Below are 17,175 nucleotides of genomic sequence, written 5' to 3' on the forward strand. Positions count from 1 at the left end.
ACAAATGAAATATCACTCGAGTGAAACAATTCATCGAAAATGTTCACCAAATATACAGTTGTTTGCGGAAGCTTGTTTCTGCCATGGAATAAAAAATAAAAAAGGTCATTTCAACGCTTTGCCACAATTAGTTTATATCTCACAATTCTGACTTTATAACACGCAACTGAGATCACATAATTGTAAGAAAAAAAGTCAAGCTTCCATAGTTGTTTTCTGTAAAGCTGCTTTTGAAACGATGTGTATTGTGAAAAGCTCTATACAAATAAATGTGTATTGAATTGAATTGTTCTATTGAATTACTGCAGATTTAAATTGACTTCCATATTCACATTTCCTGTGTGTTGTGATGCAGTTTGAAAAATAGGAATGTGATTGTTTTTAGTCCGAGCGAGACGAGCTGAGAGAACTATTGCATAAATATCCCTCTGGCCAGTGTGTCATTCATGCAATTTGCTAAACCCCAAAATAGTCTTTCGCGGTTAAACACAAGATTAATCACAACTACTAGACATCCCTATTGTTTTCCATTTTTTCTCCAGCATCCTGTGCTAGTTTTCCCACAACATACATGCCACAACCCTCAGTTGCCTTCTGCGTGTTTGGAAGCAAACACTGAGGGGGTGAAGCATTGTGGTCTATCTGCATAGGAATGACAACCATTAGCCTAGTTACTATAAATACACACGTGGTTTTCTCACGAGTAATTCTGATGCTTTTCAGTGAGGTAACTGACCCATAGTCCAACTCCAATGACACCCAACGGCTATATTACACTGCAGATTTTGGACTGTTTGCACTAACTGCTGTTGCTTTATGTGTTTATGGGGTTGATAGTGTTAGTTTGGATCACTTAAGTAAACAATGGTATTTCTTATTATATTATAGCTAGTGCATGGGAATCAGAGCAGCGGTTTGAAGAGTGAAATGGTTGCAACGGGGCACACCTCTCTGAATGTTCCCTTGGATCCAGCGAGTTTGTACACGAGGCTAACGGGGATACAGAGCATGGAGGAGAGAGCCATACACCATCCGATCACCTCTCCCCACCACGGGTACACGTACACATTGTTGTAGGTCAGAGGTTTGTAGTTCAGCAGGTGAAAAAGGAAGATAGCCTGAAGACATACAGAACGATGGCACCCATCTGATTACATTATACAGGCATTAACATGTATTTTCTATCATTTTAATGGCTGAAAGACTCAACCTTTCTTAAAGGCATGAACAGGTGGGAGTATTTTCCAGCACTCACCATGCAAACACATGGAGTTATAAAGGACCAGCACCACTTTATCCACGGGAATGGCCGGTAACCGATCATACGGGCAATATCGTCCATGAACCTGTCAGCACCTGCACACAGTGGCATGAAGTCAGCACTCTTTTGGGCGTATGTGGGATTAGAATAGTGTTTGTGTCAGCACAGGGTCCTACATGCTATTTGTATCTCTTAATGCCTGCAGTACTCATGATAAACTGATGAGACATGAGAACGTTGCATGAAGCGATTCTTACCATAAACCCACGCGACAACCACGCATTCCCAGAATGCTTGCCACAGTAGGGTCATTCCACTGGCTGAGTAGTAGTCAAAAAGCTGGAAGACGTACATCCCTCCCTGGAAACGCAAATATAAGGAGAAATCATAAATTTAATATTGAAATGGACCCTATTTGACTAAATGTCTAACTAGAAACCGTGATACTTTTTTTAGGATTCTTTGATAAATAAAAATAACAGCATTCATTGGAATATAAATATTTTGCCACAATGTAAAAGTCATCGATTTAATGTATAATCTCTGTATTAAAGTTTCTTTAAAAAAATTCTCATTTATATTCTATTTAATATTACATATTTTTTTGCAATTTTTGCAAACCTGTCATCAAAATTTGGGACATAATCAAAACCTGACTTCCATTTGTTATTTTCTAGAAATAAACATTAAATAAACATCAAAACAGACATCTTTTATAAAATTCTATTTTATGCAACAAATAATATTCCAATATGGTTATGGGTAAATGGGGCGCAAGTGATAAATGTTGATTTGTAGTTTCTGATAATATTATAGTTTTTATAATATAACTATGATCATGGTTATATTTCCTGTAAAGTATTTTCCCAAATTCAAAAAGTAATTTTAACCAATAATATCACAGTTCACTTTTCACAATCCAATCAAATCCCTAGTTCCACCCTATATTATTCCCCATTCAATATTTAGTTTTACCCTAAAATGGCAACATTATCAATGCCTAAATTAATCTGCAAGCAGTCAGGTGGTACAGCGGTCACGTGGTACAATTAAGAGCTCTCAGAACAATCCCAGCTTACAAGTTGTAATTACGACGTTCTACGAGGATGTGAACGCCTCTTACAATTTGGAATCTCATAATTACGGTAATTACGACCTGGTGTGAACGCATCTTAAATCATAAAATGTAAGTGTAACAACACGCTGTCTTTACACAATATTTTGTCAATGTCACCTGCATTTGAAAAACACATCTGAATCAATCTCACAAATGCTTCTTGTCAGGTTGTTATTTTCAGTGAGATTCCGCTGATTGGACCGGTAAAAAATGTATCGGAGAAAACCCAAGAATATACAGCAAACCCAGACGTAGTACTGAAGGAAAATGAAAATTGAGTGGAAGTACGTAGAGTAGGCTAGTATAACACCTCTGACTGTGAGAGAATAAGATGCTGATATTCTCACACCTGACACTAACGCTTATAAAGGGGTGTTTCATTAAGGGGACTAACCTGTGTAACCATGGAGAGATCTATAATGAAGCATAATAAACAGCAGATCGCCACAGCGATTTCGCGCTGATAGCGCATGTAATACTTTCCAGGGAAAAGATCAAGAATGCCAGTTACGAAACCCTCCACACCAACAAACTGTGAAAAACAAAATATCAGTCAGATGTGTTATTAATGGATTTGCTTTCAAATATTTTCAGTTGTGTACTGTAGTGATATACAGTATGAATCAAAAACACACAAGGGTGATTCTATGCTAACTGGAAAAAATGACCTTCAACAAACCTTTGAGATTAAGTTCAATTCAATAATATCACATTTGGCACTTTAGACTCATGTCAGTTTTATTTAAGTATATTTACACAACACACACACCATCTTTTAGCTGTTTCCATGTGAACTGACCTGACTGTCCAGTCCCAGCAGTAGCAGCATGATGAAGAACAGTGCAGCCCACACCGGAGCCACGGGCATCATTGAAATGGCTTTAGGGTACGCTATGAACGCCAAACCAGGGCCTGCGGGGAGAAGAGAAACATGAGAGACGCGTCACCACGGGCTACAGGTCGCCCGCAACTCAGACACACATACACATACAGCACCAACGGAACAGAGAGAGACAGAACTGAATAAAAGAGAAAGAGAGAGTATGAGAGATAGAAGCACCTGGATGAGGTGAAACGAAGTGATAGCTTGTGGAAAAAAGGGGACGGAGGGATTTAGTTTGGTCCTATTTTGTATTGTTTTTGTTTGTTTTTTGCTGCTCCTCTATATTGAAGGCAGGTTTCAATTAGCCATTTAGTTGTTATTAATGTCTAGCATTTGTGCATTTCAGTCTAATGCTTTTCATTGGAGATGAACCGTGATGTAGTGTAGGCAGTGTCTCATTAGAGGCCTGTAAGTGCATGTTAACATTGAGGGCGTCTAAATCTATCAGCATCAAGAGTCATCTGCTACAATACTGGTAAGTATCACAGCACACTGTTAGTCCACGGTCAGACAAATATAAAAAGCTGGTTAAATACAAATTCGAGTCTTGAGTTTGTCATCTGAAACATCTGAGTGTCCTAAAATATAAAGGGACACAAAAATGAATAAATATTAAATGTAAACTAAACTGAGCTGGCAATCAAATGACATTTATTTCTGTATTTTGGCCTAAAATTAGCTGTTTAACCATTAACTGTTTTATTCATAACAGAAGCTAAACTAAATACTTAAAGGGGTCATATAGTATACTTTTTATCATTTATCTAATTCCACTGATACTGCTTGTAAAAATGCTTGTAAAATATCCGTTGTTTAGTTCACGATCATGATATAAGGGTTGTTTTTTTTGCTGGTTTTGCCTATTAGACTTCTATGTATGTGCCCTCTTTGCATGTAAAAAGAGATGCAAAGTTTCTGGACTTATTTCCCATATGGATTTAAGCTGCTCCATCCATCAAAAACAGCCTCTTTGCAAAGCCTGAATCACATAGTGACAGATTTATAAAACATTTTGACTGTTCAGAAATTAACAGTGATCAGTCGCTGTTGAGATTGAGATTTTTCTGCTATACAAAACAAGAACAGCACATGGTTTAACATATTTTCTGTATATTTTACTCTAGTTAGCTCTTCAGGTGTTTAGGAATGACAGTATATATATCATACTTTGTCATTATTACGTTATTATGACTGGATGTGCCATGTTATAAGCGTCATTGATGTGTCAGTTGTGTTGAGTTCAGAAAGAGTTATTTTTACAGCCTAGTTTTAATAGATTCTGGACTGGATTCTGACAGTTTTCATAGATAATCAAACTGCTTTGTCAAAAGATCATGTAAAATTGAATTTCTCATTATATGACCCCTTTAAGAAACTGTAGAGGTGGGAAATTCATGCATTGCCGGCGATATATTGCCAACGACACACTGTTTTTACATGACTTTACAATAAATATGCCTGTCATGATCATGAATTCTGTGCGGACAATTAAAGGAGCTATATGTAAGAATTTTCATGTATTAATCGCTTTTTGTATTGTCATTTGCTAAAGCTTGTAACGAAACTTCAAAAACGAGATCTTCCCCGACCTCCTATGGAAGCCTGTAGACTGATTTTTATGTAAAGGACGGTTTTGCGGGGAAAATCCAAAGGATGTGACGTTTATGTGAGCTCCCGAGAGCCTCTCTTCCGTTCATGAATGCTCATACAATGTTCAGGATAATACCTAAACAACCATTCTGTACTGTAATTTCAATGTGTCATACAAAGAAGGGGATTCATGTAAACTAGAGTCTCAGATAGCCAGATCTACTGGGCTTGACAGTAAGGACTCCCCGGTGTCAGTGTGAAAGACGCTCAGGACAGTTGATGGAATTGTAACTTGCCCGATCGCCAGTGCTGCATTGTCACGAAAGTTTATCATTTGAAATTGTTTTTAAGTCAGGCCAATTTAAACATTCACGCGATTTTTAACCATTTAGATTCAAGTGAAAGAAGCTGTGAAAGAGAACTTTCGCACACTGTTTTCTGTGTGTACACACAGAGAGCCGAGTGTGTGCGCGCACAGAAAACAGCTCGCGGGCACTGAACTGAGCTCTCTTTTGCGTCTACATGCACTTGAACGGAAAAATACACACAACAAAGTGTCAAAAGGCCCATCTTGGGAGTATGCAGGTAAACACTATCGGTTATGTCTTACTTGAACATAGACAGATGAGAAAATGCATGTGTAACAGTATATTGGATCCATGCATTCGGTCTTAAAGTGACAGCAGCCTAATAATCCTGCTGCCGTCTGTGTCTTTTTAAATAAAATCAAACAAAAGACAGAGAAAATCACTCACTGCTCTTGAATGAATATTTTTTGTAGCTTTAACAAGGAGTAATCTATTAATCCTTGTTAAATTAAGCGATTTTTTAATCCACATTTAATTTATAATATCTATATTTTATTAATTATATTTTATTCATACAATCTATAGTAAAGTGAAGACTATGCAGTGTTATTTTATGTTTGATTATTCAGTTTCTATACCAGAATACTGTTAGACTTACCTGAAAACATTAAAGCATTCTTTTTTTTATTTGTATAAATACTTTTTTTTTTTTGAGCTGTTGCTTGTAATTTGTTTATTTGTTCTTATTTTATTACTGAAGACACACTTTTCTCTTTAGAAATGTTTACTTTATATTATTTACGCTAGTAGTTTTTGCTGGGGTATTGAAATTGTGAAATTTCAACGGTATCTACAATTTTGGTGGCTTATTTATTAGAATAAAATGTTACATGGGTCAAAACAACAAAAGCCAAACTTTTATTTTTTTTATTTTTGTGAGGCCAGTGACAATTTTGGCCCAACCAGGCCAGTAGAAAAAATTGTTAGCGTCTATAAAGTCTTGAGTCTGAAGTCTCAAATATACTTCATAACCAAACTATTATAACAGTGTAATTTTAATCACCCTTACGGCGGTCGAGAGAGCGTTGTGGTCTGTGCTATTTGCAGCGCGTTTCTGTATTTGGTTGTGTTGTGAGTATTTGAAACACACATGTGTTGTAAAACTGATGAAGATGTTTTCTTAATTTGAGGGTGTTTTTTTCTATTTGCATGTGTCTTCTTCAATACGCTGATTTCACGCAGCCGCCATTTTGAAATCGAAAGCGAGGCTCCGGTGGGAAGAACCCCGGAAGTACAGATAGACAACAATGCCTTGGACTACCAACCTGAAGCTGCTGCCACGATTTACACTATTGGATGTTAATATCCAATATAGGATATGTATATAGTTCGTTCCTGCTTCTTTTTTTTACGTTCTGAATTATATCTAAAAAAATAATTTTATTTATAAATGATTTTCACTGTGTATAGTCTAAAGTATGAACGAAATGTATGTACATTTTTAGAATAACTAATTTCTACATTAAACACAACAATACGCCATCGGATTCGCGACTCTCCTATGATTAAAGGCGACACTTCCGGTTTTCTTCCCACCGGAGCCATTTCAAAATGGCGGCTGCGTGAAATCAGCGCGTTGAGCTCTCTCGGCCACCGTATGCCTCATCTGTCGACATGATGCCGATGAATTGCAGAGCTTGTGCAAACATATCCACATCACTGTGATCAGTTGGTTTCTTAACTGCTGCTTTCTCACTGCTGTCATTTTGTTGAGTGTTTATTTTGTTATTGAGGAAAGCGCACAGCACATATTTACACATTCATTTAAACGTCGCTCTCAGCAGTGTGGAAGGAGTTGGGATGTTCATTAACAGTATATCGCTGCAAAGGTATTTCCAAATGTTACAACTAATCGATGAGCGAAAAAGAAAATTGCAGTAAGTATATAGGGGCCTTGAATCACATTCAGTCTCTTCTCACTTGTAGGCCTACGTTACTTGTGTACGAGTGCGAGCACAAGCAATAGTTGTTTGCTGCAGTTCAATTAACGGCCACCGGTGTCGCTAATAACAAGGGTTTCTGAATTCTGCATATAGCCCATTTAATTGTCATTCAAATAATTGCGATTAATAATTCAATTCTGTTGCGTTTATGTCACTTACAGTGTAAGCCTATTATGTTATTGTTTTACTTGGAATTATATAATAGGCCTACATAATATAATAATAATATAATATAGTCTGATTAAACCCACAAACCCTCATTTAGTATGAGGGATGACCTTTGACTATCTTTGTTTACTTAACAGTGTTTTTTTTATTTATTCTTTGACAAAATGTGATAGAAATATAAACTGCACTATGATTACCTCAATTAACTTTGATTAGATCGAATAGCCATGATTAATCAATAATTGCGGCAAGCCTAACAACAAATATATATTTTTTAATTTGATGGCTGATAAATGAAACCACGATACAGGGAAATTTAATGGAAATACAAGGTGAAGAGCCAGAAGAAGGATGTGTCTTATATTAACGTCAAGTGACTGTTCTATGAGATTCAACACTGAACTGCACTGAAGTTTTTGTGCTGACAAAAGTTTGGAGAATGTTAGTGCTAGACATTAGCATGTTTCTATTGTGTTGGGGTTAAAACAGACTGAGTTTACAGCTTTTCCACACTTTGGCTTTGTCTCTCAAGATGGATGACCCTAATTGTGAAATGGCGCTAGGCTACGCTGTGCATGTCGGGCCTGCCTGTGTCGGCAGACGCTCGTAGGTGCTGACTTTAGGGCTGGGCTGTAGTAGTGGTGTAAATGCTAACATTAGATATCAGAGGTTTACCTGCGTTGGCAGACTGCTCCAGGACCCCTCTTGAAATCGAGATGTGCACATCTCAAGAGGCAAAGTTCCTGGTTAAATAATCCTTAAATTAATACTTAAAAAAGCCAAAATATAGATATAGAGATATAAATGAATATATATGAATCACAAGATATATATATATATATATATACGGGACTGAAGACAATCAAGGAAAACTAGTCAAAGCATCAAATTTATGACGGGGAATCTGGTTCGCTTTCTAACTGTAACTGTCATCCGATTGTGTGCTGCAGGAAAATGAAAAATAAGAAAAAGCCACAAACAATGTGTCAATGGTTTCCTTCTCAAATTTGTCTGGAAGTACAGCACATCACAACCCACTCGGACATCACAACACAAACCCACTGACACAAAAAGACTCATTTAGACCTTAGGATCTGTTTCTAAACATCATACTGACACAGACAACACACTAGAAGACGAGGACCAACACACACACACACGCAGATGAGATTTCACACACTCTCACTCATTCTGACAGACACACATTCAAAACATGTCTGTGTGTGTGTGCATATGTGCGTTCTGGATGTATTCTTAAAGGGGTCATATCATATTTTTCTCCCTCGTTCATAATGTTTTTGTTCTGAAAACATCATATTTCATAATTATTTTCATCTTTTTTTTTCAGTAGCAATAGTTTGGGTGTCTAATTCCTGAAATTCAAGGATCCTAAAATGAAAATCATTGAACTTAATTGAGCTAAATAATGACATAATATTATCTTTTTAGAGCTGCTTAGCCTGCTTTACAGCTGAAATTGTATTTGTTGGGCCAGATTTACCAAACATTAGCGTGAGAGCGCAATTCCATAAAAGTGCCGATGGGAGTGGAGAGTCACGCGAATTAAAGAACACAGACGCAGCCGGATAATCGTCCTTTGATAATCGAAAAGATAATCGTCAGCGTCTGGTATAAGACATGCTTTTTTTGAGTGGTAAATAATGGCGCAAACAAGCACAAACCTTAAACCTTTACCTTAGTAAATAACCTTGCATGATTAATTTAAATACTCTCTCCTCCCATAAATTTTGCGTCTGAAAGGTAAATTTTGCGTCATAAGGTCAGCCACAAAAATACCCGTGTCCTTTTCAGCGCTCATTTTTCACTGCGTTTCTTTAGTAAATCCTGACAGTAGTTTTTTAAACCAAATCATTTTGATGACAGACTTTGGCTCAGGCATTTCAGAATGACCAAACCATCATTTGAGATGCTGTGCAATGAAACTGATCCGCTGGTTAGTCCAGTTATGCAATCACATCCTCTGTTGAGGCAAAGTCATGTACGTTTTTTGTTGCGCATTGAGAGATTTATAAACACGTTTCCACACTAGTTTATGCGCATGTCTTCTTATTGGATGAAAAATGTTCCACCTCAATTGAGCATTTTTAGAATTTATGTGCATCTTAGCGTTTGTTTTTTTCCCCGCTAACCCAAAATTTGCATAAAAATAGGTGGATGGAAACATTGTGAAGCTGCTAAATAAATGTGACTTGACTTGATTTAAATGCCATCTCTTCTATGTGTTTAAACCAGTCATGACTAGCTACATTCAATTAAATTTGTTAATATTTACATTAAACTTAACTTGGCATTACGAAAAGCCTAGTGAAAAGGGCAAGGACATGTGATCCCTCATGATTTGACCCCTTTAAAACATGCAGGTCACTGGTAGGATATCAACAACACATCAAAGCTGCGATACGAAAATTCATTAAATGCAAGGACGTGAGGGTCAACTTTGTATGAAGTCAGTGGCATCTTGCCAGGTTATTCAAAAATATTATCACTTCATAGTCATTTAGTCTTTCTGTCTACTGCACAGTCTCTCCTTCAGGCCAAGAACATGCTGTCCTTTACTGAGCCTCAACACCAGTGCACTGCTTCTGTGCCGCCGCAAGCTCAAACTGATTTTAAAATGACAGTACTAATTTACTATGCAGGAGAAAGAGTAATACCAGTAACACAAAATGCAGCTCAGCAACAAGTGAAAAACTGTACAATTTTAAACCAGGTCTACTGAGGTTTATTTAGGGGGAGTCTTAGATTTCTTCATACCTAATTCATATGCTTAGAAGGTTAAACTATTTAATTTTGATACATTTAATTTTTGTACACATCAATGTTATAATTTAAATTTCATGCCCAAAGATTCATTATGATATAGTTCATTTTACTGATTAAAAATCCTGTTAAATGCAAATGCATGCAGATGATGGGCCGACGAGTCAGTAAATCTAAAGTTTCTATCAAATATCATCTTTAGTTCTACAGAAAACTCCGTTCAGAGCATGACGTGATGTTCACACATTTCTAACAGCCAGATTGTAAAATGTTGCAAATGACCAGGTTGTGTTGTTTTTTTTTTAAAAGAGAAAAAATGGTATTAGCAAGCCTTTATTAAAAATAGTTTCTTAATAAAGATTTAAAGGATTTAAATGTCACGAATGTCCATGAGTCTATAGAAAAGTTATACACAGTATATATATATAGTTTGCTTTGAAACAATTTTCACTCAGAAATGAGTAATAATAGTAAATTTCACAAATTATTAACAAGAAACACATTGAATTAAATGTGAAATTTTGAAGTAGAAAGACTGAACAGAATTTTCTAATAAAACATATACTCCCAATAACCTTTGTTTTCTTAAAAAAAAAAAAAATCAGTGTATGCAGAAGATGGCTAAAAAACATAAATGACCTTCAACTAACCGTCACGTTTCCGAAATCTTCAAAGGGAAAAACGATTATATTTGTTCTTTATGCAACAGATCTTATAAAGACATTTATGCATATATTTCTTTTTTGTAAAAAAAGACATGAATCTAGTGCCATTTCTGGAGGATGGTCATGTTATGTACAGATCATTAGTGATAACTTCATAAAAATATATGTGACAGATGGCCTGGTTTTCACACTTTAAATGTGAAACATGTAGGCCAATGTGTTATGAGCAACAGTAACACCTCTGCATGCGTGAGCGTCACAGATGAGCGTTAAATTCATGCCGTTAGTCTAGTCTGTGATGAATCATCAGTATTTCACTATAGGTAACATAAACATAAGATTAAACTTGAGATGGCAATAAATGTCTGCTTTTATGTGTGCAAATCGAGGGATTGCATTCTGGGAATCATGTAGTCCTCATAAAGTGTTTGTGTTCATGTAGTACACAGCATACAGGAAGAAGACTGCACTAATTGTGATAGCAAAAACTCACAAACATACGCACACACACGTACGCACTTACACACACACACACACACACACACACACACACACACACACACACACACACACACACACACACACACACACACACACACACACACACACACACACACACACACACACACACACACACACACACACACACACACACACACCTTCATTCAGAATAGAGACAGACACACACACATTATTCTACCCAATACAAAAATGAGTGACATACAGCTGTGTTAATTCATGAACCATTATCTGTTATTTACCATTATAAACTTATAACACACACAAAAAAGTATGCATACACACACAAACACACACACACATAAAACAAACTGCTAATTGTCTGCTCCCTTTCACAGTAATATGACTAAGAGCAAATAGCATTGTGTATAAATATAAACACGCTCTTCATTTATATTCTGGTTTCAGTGATATTGTCAAACCAACAATAAACATTTACAGTAATACACAATACAAGTCACATATCACACTGCATTGAAATTCATTTACAATAGAATATCGTCATCATAGCACATATGTTCATGACTCACACAATGCATGTTTCATTCATTTTCAGCAGATCTTTCTTGCATTAAATATTGATCTCATAAATGATTTACAAGAACCAGCCCCAGGTCAGAAATGCTTATGTGCACTAAAAACAAGTAGAAGTGAATTATTGAACACCTGCATTAAGAGGCACGTTGTTTCAGGCCTGGTACTAAGATCAGGGCTGGGTGGCACACACATGAATAAGCTTTAAAAATATACATAAGTTTGTCTTCCAATATAGTACATACATAATCTGTCACCAGTATTGAAGTAAATGACTGTAGACTCTTACCCGATTCAGCCACTTTAGAGATGTCCACACCTTGCTCAGAAGCCATGAAACCCAAGATGGAGAAAACCACGAAACCAGAAAAGAAACTGGTGCCACTATTAATAAAAGCCAGAACAAAAGCGTCCCTGAAAAAAGAAGAAAAAAACATTAACTGCAGCTCGGTTGTGGCATGTGTGTTAATGCAGTCAGGTGGTTGTGTAACACATTTGATGAAGCATACATGTATGTACTGTATGAAATGAACTATAAATGTTATAATCTTATTATGCCTTAAAATGCATTCATAATGTATAATAATAATAATGCCACCTTACTATCAATTATATCTTCTCATAGTTATACATTAGAGTATACTGCATTCAATAACATGATTTCACGATTTCATAGATATCATGTACTTTAATGCACAGAACCTTGAATTGGTACATAAAAAAATATCATAACTGTGGTTACATACACTCATTTATTAAAATTATTAATAATTAAACTATTTCATGATTAACAAAACCAATTATTTAATCATTAGTACAATATAATTCTAATTGAACACATTTTTATCAAGGGCGAAAAAAGCAGAACACTTTAGTTTACAAAACTTAGTAGTAGCCTATTTGATTAGTCAAATTATTCTTATTTGAATAATGACTTAAAAATAGTGCAGAATCTTCTTTAAAATAAATTCCACTTCTTACCAAACTTTGTTTGTTCACTATTTTTTATTGAATTTTCAGGATTAAAAAAAGAAAATCGCAGATTTTGAATGCATATATATATATATCCTGCTAAAGTGCTTTGTACATTAAAGTCAAAGGAAAGAACTGCTGATTCAGTGCATCTGGAAATTTGAGATCTATTAAAGTGAGAGGCTCTTTGCTCTTTGCCAGCCACACAATCCAGCTTCTTATAGCACAAGGTCAGGGCTCTCTGATTGGGTGAACGTACTAGACACAACGTCTTTCGAAAAGAAAACACACTGGTTCAGAAAGATCGCAAGGCGGCATAACAAAATGTGTCCTTGTCTCTTCAAGGCTGTGATGGAGGCTTACTTATAGCAGTCATTGTTGAATCTGTTATAGCTGCCCAAGGCGGTGAGGGCTCCGAGCCCGATAGCGTAGGAGAAAAAGATTTGAGTACCGGCATCGATCCAGACCTGAGAGACACAGAAAGAGTAATGGCAGTCAGACAAACAGATCCACTGAATATGAGCTCAAAGTGACTCCAGGTACTCTGGAGAGAGACATAAAAGTCAAGTTGAAAAGTGCTTAGAAACAGAATTAAAGTATTGTGTGTCAGACCTATAGTAGAGGGAGAAAAGTAAGAAAGAGTGAAGCGTATTATTCATTTGGGTAAAAGCAGACGATTTCATCCAAAGAGAGGTATGAAGCTAAAGGAGAAAACTAAAAGTCTCACCTGTGCCTCTCCTAGCTTAGACCAATCAGGTTTGACATAGTACAAGATCCCATCATAAGCTCCAGGAAGAGTAACGCCCCTCACCAGGAGAATAATCAGGACCACATATGGGAACGTGGCAGTGACATACACAATCTGTGAAAAACAAAAAATAAAGACACACAGTCATTTTAACTGTTTTCATTGCATATAACTCGCCTAGCTTATTAACTTATTATTTGCATTTGCTAAGGCTATTACTGTTAATATTGCTAATACTTTAGTGGGGTATTTCCAGCATAATCATTAAACTTTGCCACAAAACATCATAGTACCCAATTTGATTGGTCTCGTTTTTATTAAGGATTTTAAAAATAGTGCAGAATCTTCATTAAAATTAGGTTTAAAAAAAAAAAAGCCAGACTTTTATGTAATACATTTTTTAAAATCCTAAAAATGTCCAGGTTGAAATAAAAAAATCGCATATGTTCAATGTATATATAAAGCTGGAGGAGAGAACATTACCCATAACTTCCTGCTTAAGGTTTTAGCCTGCATTTGCTAAGGCTATTACTATTAATATTGCTAATATTTTAATAGGGTATTTGAAACATAAGCATTACACTTTGCCACAAACTCATCCTGCATCGCATGTGGAACAGCCGTGACCCTCAAGTCGTGTTTGTTGAGCAGAGATATGCTACAATTTCTCGAAAATATCAGAATTATCAAAACACCCTAGCAATGACCTTGCAACGTCCTGAAAACACCCACAACATGCTAGAATAGTGTTGCATGAGAATATATATTTTATATAAATCAAGTTTTTGACTGTTATTTCAATAAACGTCCTTGTTTGCTAGTGATTTTGGCAGTCATTTAGGTGCATTTAAGAGCATTTGCTAGACTGATCGTAGAAAGACACATAAAATCTAGATAACAATCTAGTTTAAGCCAATATTATCTGTAGATTTATATCAGGGAATTTGCTGCGTTGCATCTCTAAAATACTCTTTATCTCTCTCAGGTCTCAGCCAGGACAGTGTTAGTCACATGCTGAGCATTCTATCATGTGAATAAAGCTGAGAAGTATGTACCGCACGTCTCACTGCCTTCTGTTATCAGATCATTGCTGATTTTCTTTTCTTTTTTTAGCAAGGAGAGGTTTATTGATTCAGTGGCTGGGTCCAAACGGTGTGAACTTTGAACTCTGACAATATGAGACGGATTGTTATCAGGGAGCATTTAAATGAGACCTGCTCATTCCAGGTGTTGCTGGTTTATGGACTTGGCTCACACTATATGGTCTTCTGAGGCTGGCAGTCTTCAGTAATTGCTCCACATAGACACATAAAAGTAGGACAGCCATTCTAGATCAAGCCCATCACATTAAAGCACTCCGCTCAGCCCCAGCTCTTCAGAGACTTCCATTGTTCTTTCAAAACTCTCTCCTGAATTCCCTCAGGAAGGCGAGCTCAACTCAAAAAGTACAATGCTGCCCAGTTACGACGAAAACACGGTCACTGTTTATGATGCGCTGTGGATAGTACGTGCTTTTTGAATTCTCCACGTCATTCTGACATCTTTGTCTGTCCACAGTCCAAAGCACCATGTCATCTCTAGTAGTCCTGACAAGAACAATAATGAATCCTGACATATAAATGAAAAATGCCCCTCTAAAACGCAGTGATCAATAACGATTATTTATAAAGAAATCATGTAACACTGATGTCTGGAGTAATAATTGGTGCAAATTCAGCTTTGCCATCATAGGAATAAATTCCATTGAAAAATATATTCAAATAAATGATTAAAGTTATTTTATATTGCAATTTATTTAGCAAAATATTCCTGTTTTTTACTGTATTTTTGATCAAAGTAATGCAGTCGTGGTGAGCATAAAAGACTTCTTTCAAAAACATAAAGAAATTTACCAACACTAAACTTTTGAATGGAACTGTACAATACCATACTATTCAAAAGTTTAGGGTTGGTAAATACTGCAGGACTATACATTTGTATTTTAATAATAGATAGCTGTCTGATGCACAGCCGTTTAAATCAAACACTTCTACCAAAACTCCGTTACCAGCTCAGACTTTAAGATTCAGTCCATGCCGCTTTCAAGTGTCTATAAAGATGCAGAAATAGATCTGAACTAAAAATACTGTCAGTATACAAACTCTGGTCTAATTCCCAAGAGGCCCGTGAATCTGGGGTAATCTGCCGCTTAGTATTTGTGCCCCGCAATAAATAATCAGATTCTGAAATAGCCAATTAGCTCACTGTAACACTGGCTTATTGTGTGTGTGTGTGTGTGTGTGTGTGTGTGTGTGTGTGTGTGTGTGTGTGCGTGCGTCAGTCGTCTGAATGAGCTTGACTCAACGCTTTACTCAGTGTCCTTTGCATCAATGAAAAACTCTGAAATTGGCAACTAAATATTTAACTAAATAAACAAGTTTAGATAACCTAAATTCCAGTATTTACCTTCCTTAACTGTTTTACTAGAAACATTAAACCCTGCTTTGAGGACACACAGGAGTAACACAGCGGGGGTATGTTGTAATACGAGAATGACCTTCTACACAGCAATACGCAGCAGGAATAAAATGAAGTTATTATATTACTAAGGGCTCATATGACCCGCCTCCCAGAGAGAGAATAGGCTGTTGGCCATTTGTACGAGCACCTTATCACGTCCCACTGCAGACACCGGCTCGTGACCGACCAATCTCAGTGTGCCTCCCTGACAAGGCACTTTGTAATATTTCCCGCCACACCCCTATAGCAAATAATGTTGCCATGGCTACCTTTCTGCCTCACTTCAGCACTACTGTGACAAAGCAGCAGTGGGTGGAGCTATGCATATCAAGGTTACACAAGAAAGTCACCATGCACTTGAGCTAAACAAGGGAAATGAAATAAGATGCAGTCTTTGACATCATATTTTTATGATTTATGTGAGGCATAACAACACGGTAAGATTACATAAGAGCATATGAAATGACCTGCAGAGTGCATTCAAGTTAATTAAAGATCCAGATAAGATAAAAATGTTGGTTTCAACTGGCTGTTTGAATTACACTGAAATTACTAGGAATATATGCTCTGTTCCAAAACATAGTGAGCTGTTAGTGAGCAGTGGCACAGAGAAAGTAAGAAACAATTACTGTAGCGTTTGAAAGTCCAATTCATACTAGCGAATTGGTTTGTTTGGAACTTATAAAAAAAGAAAATCACACATTTTAATCCCTAGGCATTTGATGTCTTTCTTCAATCAGTGATCAAAATACAGTAATATTGTGAAATATTATTACAATTTAAAATAACTATTTTAATATATTTTAAAATGTAATTCATTCGTGTGATGCAAAGCTAAATTTTCAGCATCATTACTCCAGTCTTCAGTGTCACATGATCCTTCAGAAATCATTCTAATATGCTGATTTGCTGCTCAAGAAACATTTCCTATATGAATATTTTCGTGGAAACTGTGATACTTTGTTTTCAGGATTCTTTGATGAATAGAACAATAGAAAGTACAAAAGAACAGCGTTTGTATGAAACAGAAATATTTTGTAACATTATAAATGTCTTTATTGTTTTGATCGATTTAATGCGTCCTTGATGAATAAAAGCATTCATTTCTTTCAAAAATAATACATAAC

General features: G+C 36.3%; 1 protein-coding gene across 2 annotated transcripts in view; it reads right to left on the reverse strand.

Moving 5' to 3' along the window:
* slc6a8 (solute carrier family 6 member 8) overlaps window positions 1-17,175 on the reverse strand; it is a 38,743-nt gene that overhangs the window by 1,550 nt on the left and 20,018 nt on the right. For both annotated transcript variants that reach the window (XM_056265284.1, XM_056265283.1), the window contains exons 5-12: window positions 13,529-13,663; window positions 13,165-13,268; window positions 12,119-12,243; window positions 3,178-3,290; window positions 2,773-2,910; window positions 1,519-1,621; window positions 1,256-1,356; window positions 948-1,118 (exon numbers count right to left, since the gene is read on the reverse strand). In XM_056265284.1, coding sequence (XP_056121259.1) covers window positions 948-1,118; window positions 1,256-1,356; window positions 1,519-1,621; window positions 2,773-2,910; window positions 3,178-3,290; window positions 12,119-12,243; window positions 13,165-13,268; window positions 13,529-13,663 — 990 coding nt within the window. The remainder of the gene's footprint in view (window positions 1-947; window positions 1,119-1,255; window positions 1,357-1,518; window positions 1,622-2,772; window positions 2,911-3,177; window positions 3,291-12,118; window positions 12,244-13,164; window positions 13,269-13,528; window positions 13,664-17,175) is intronic.

Source organism: Rhinichthys klamathensis, unplaced genomic scaffold (genome assembly GCF_029890125.1).
Source record: "Rhinichthys klamathensis goyatoka isolate OS25496 unplaced genomic scaffold, OSU_Roscu_1.1 h1tg000231l_1, whole genome shotgun sequence".
Lineage (NCBI taxonomy): Eukaryota > Metazoa > Chordata > Actinopteri > Cypriniformes > Leuciscidae > Rhinichthys > Rhinichthys klamathensis.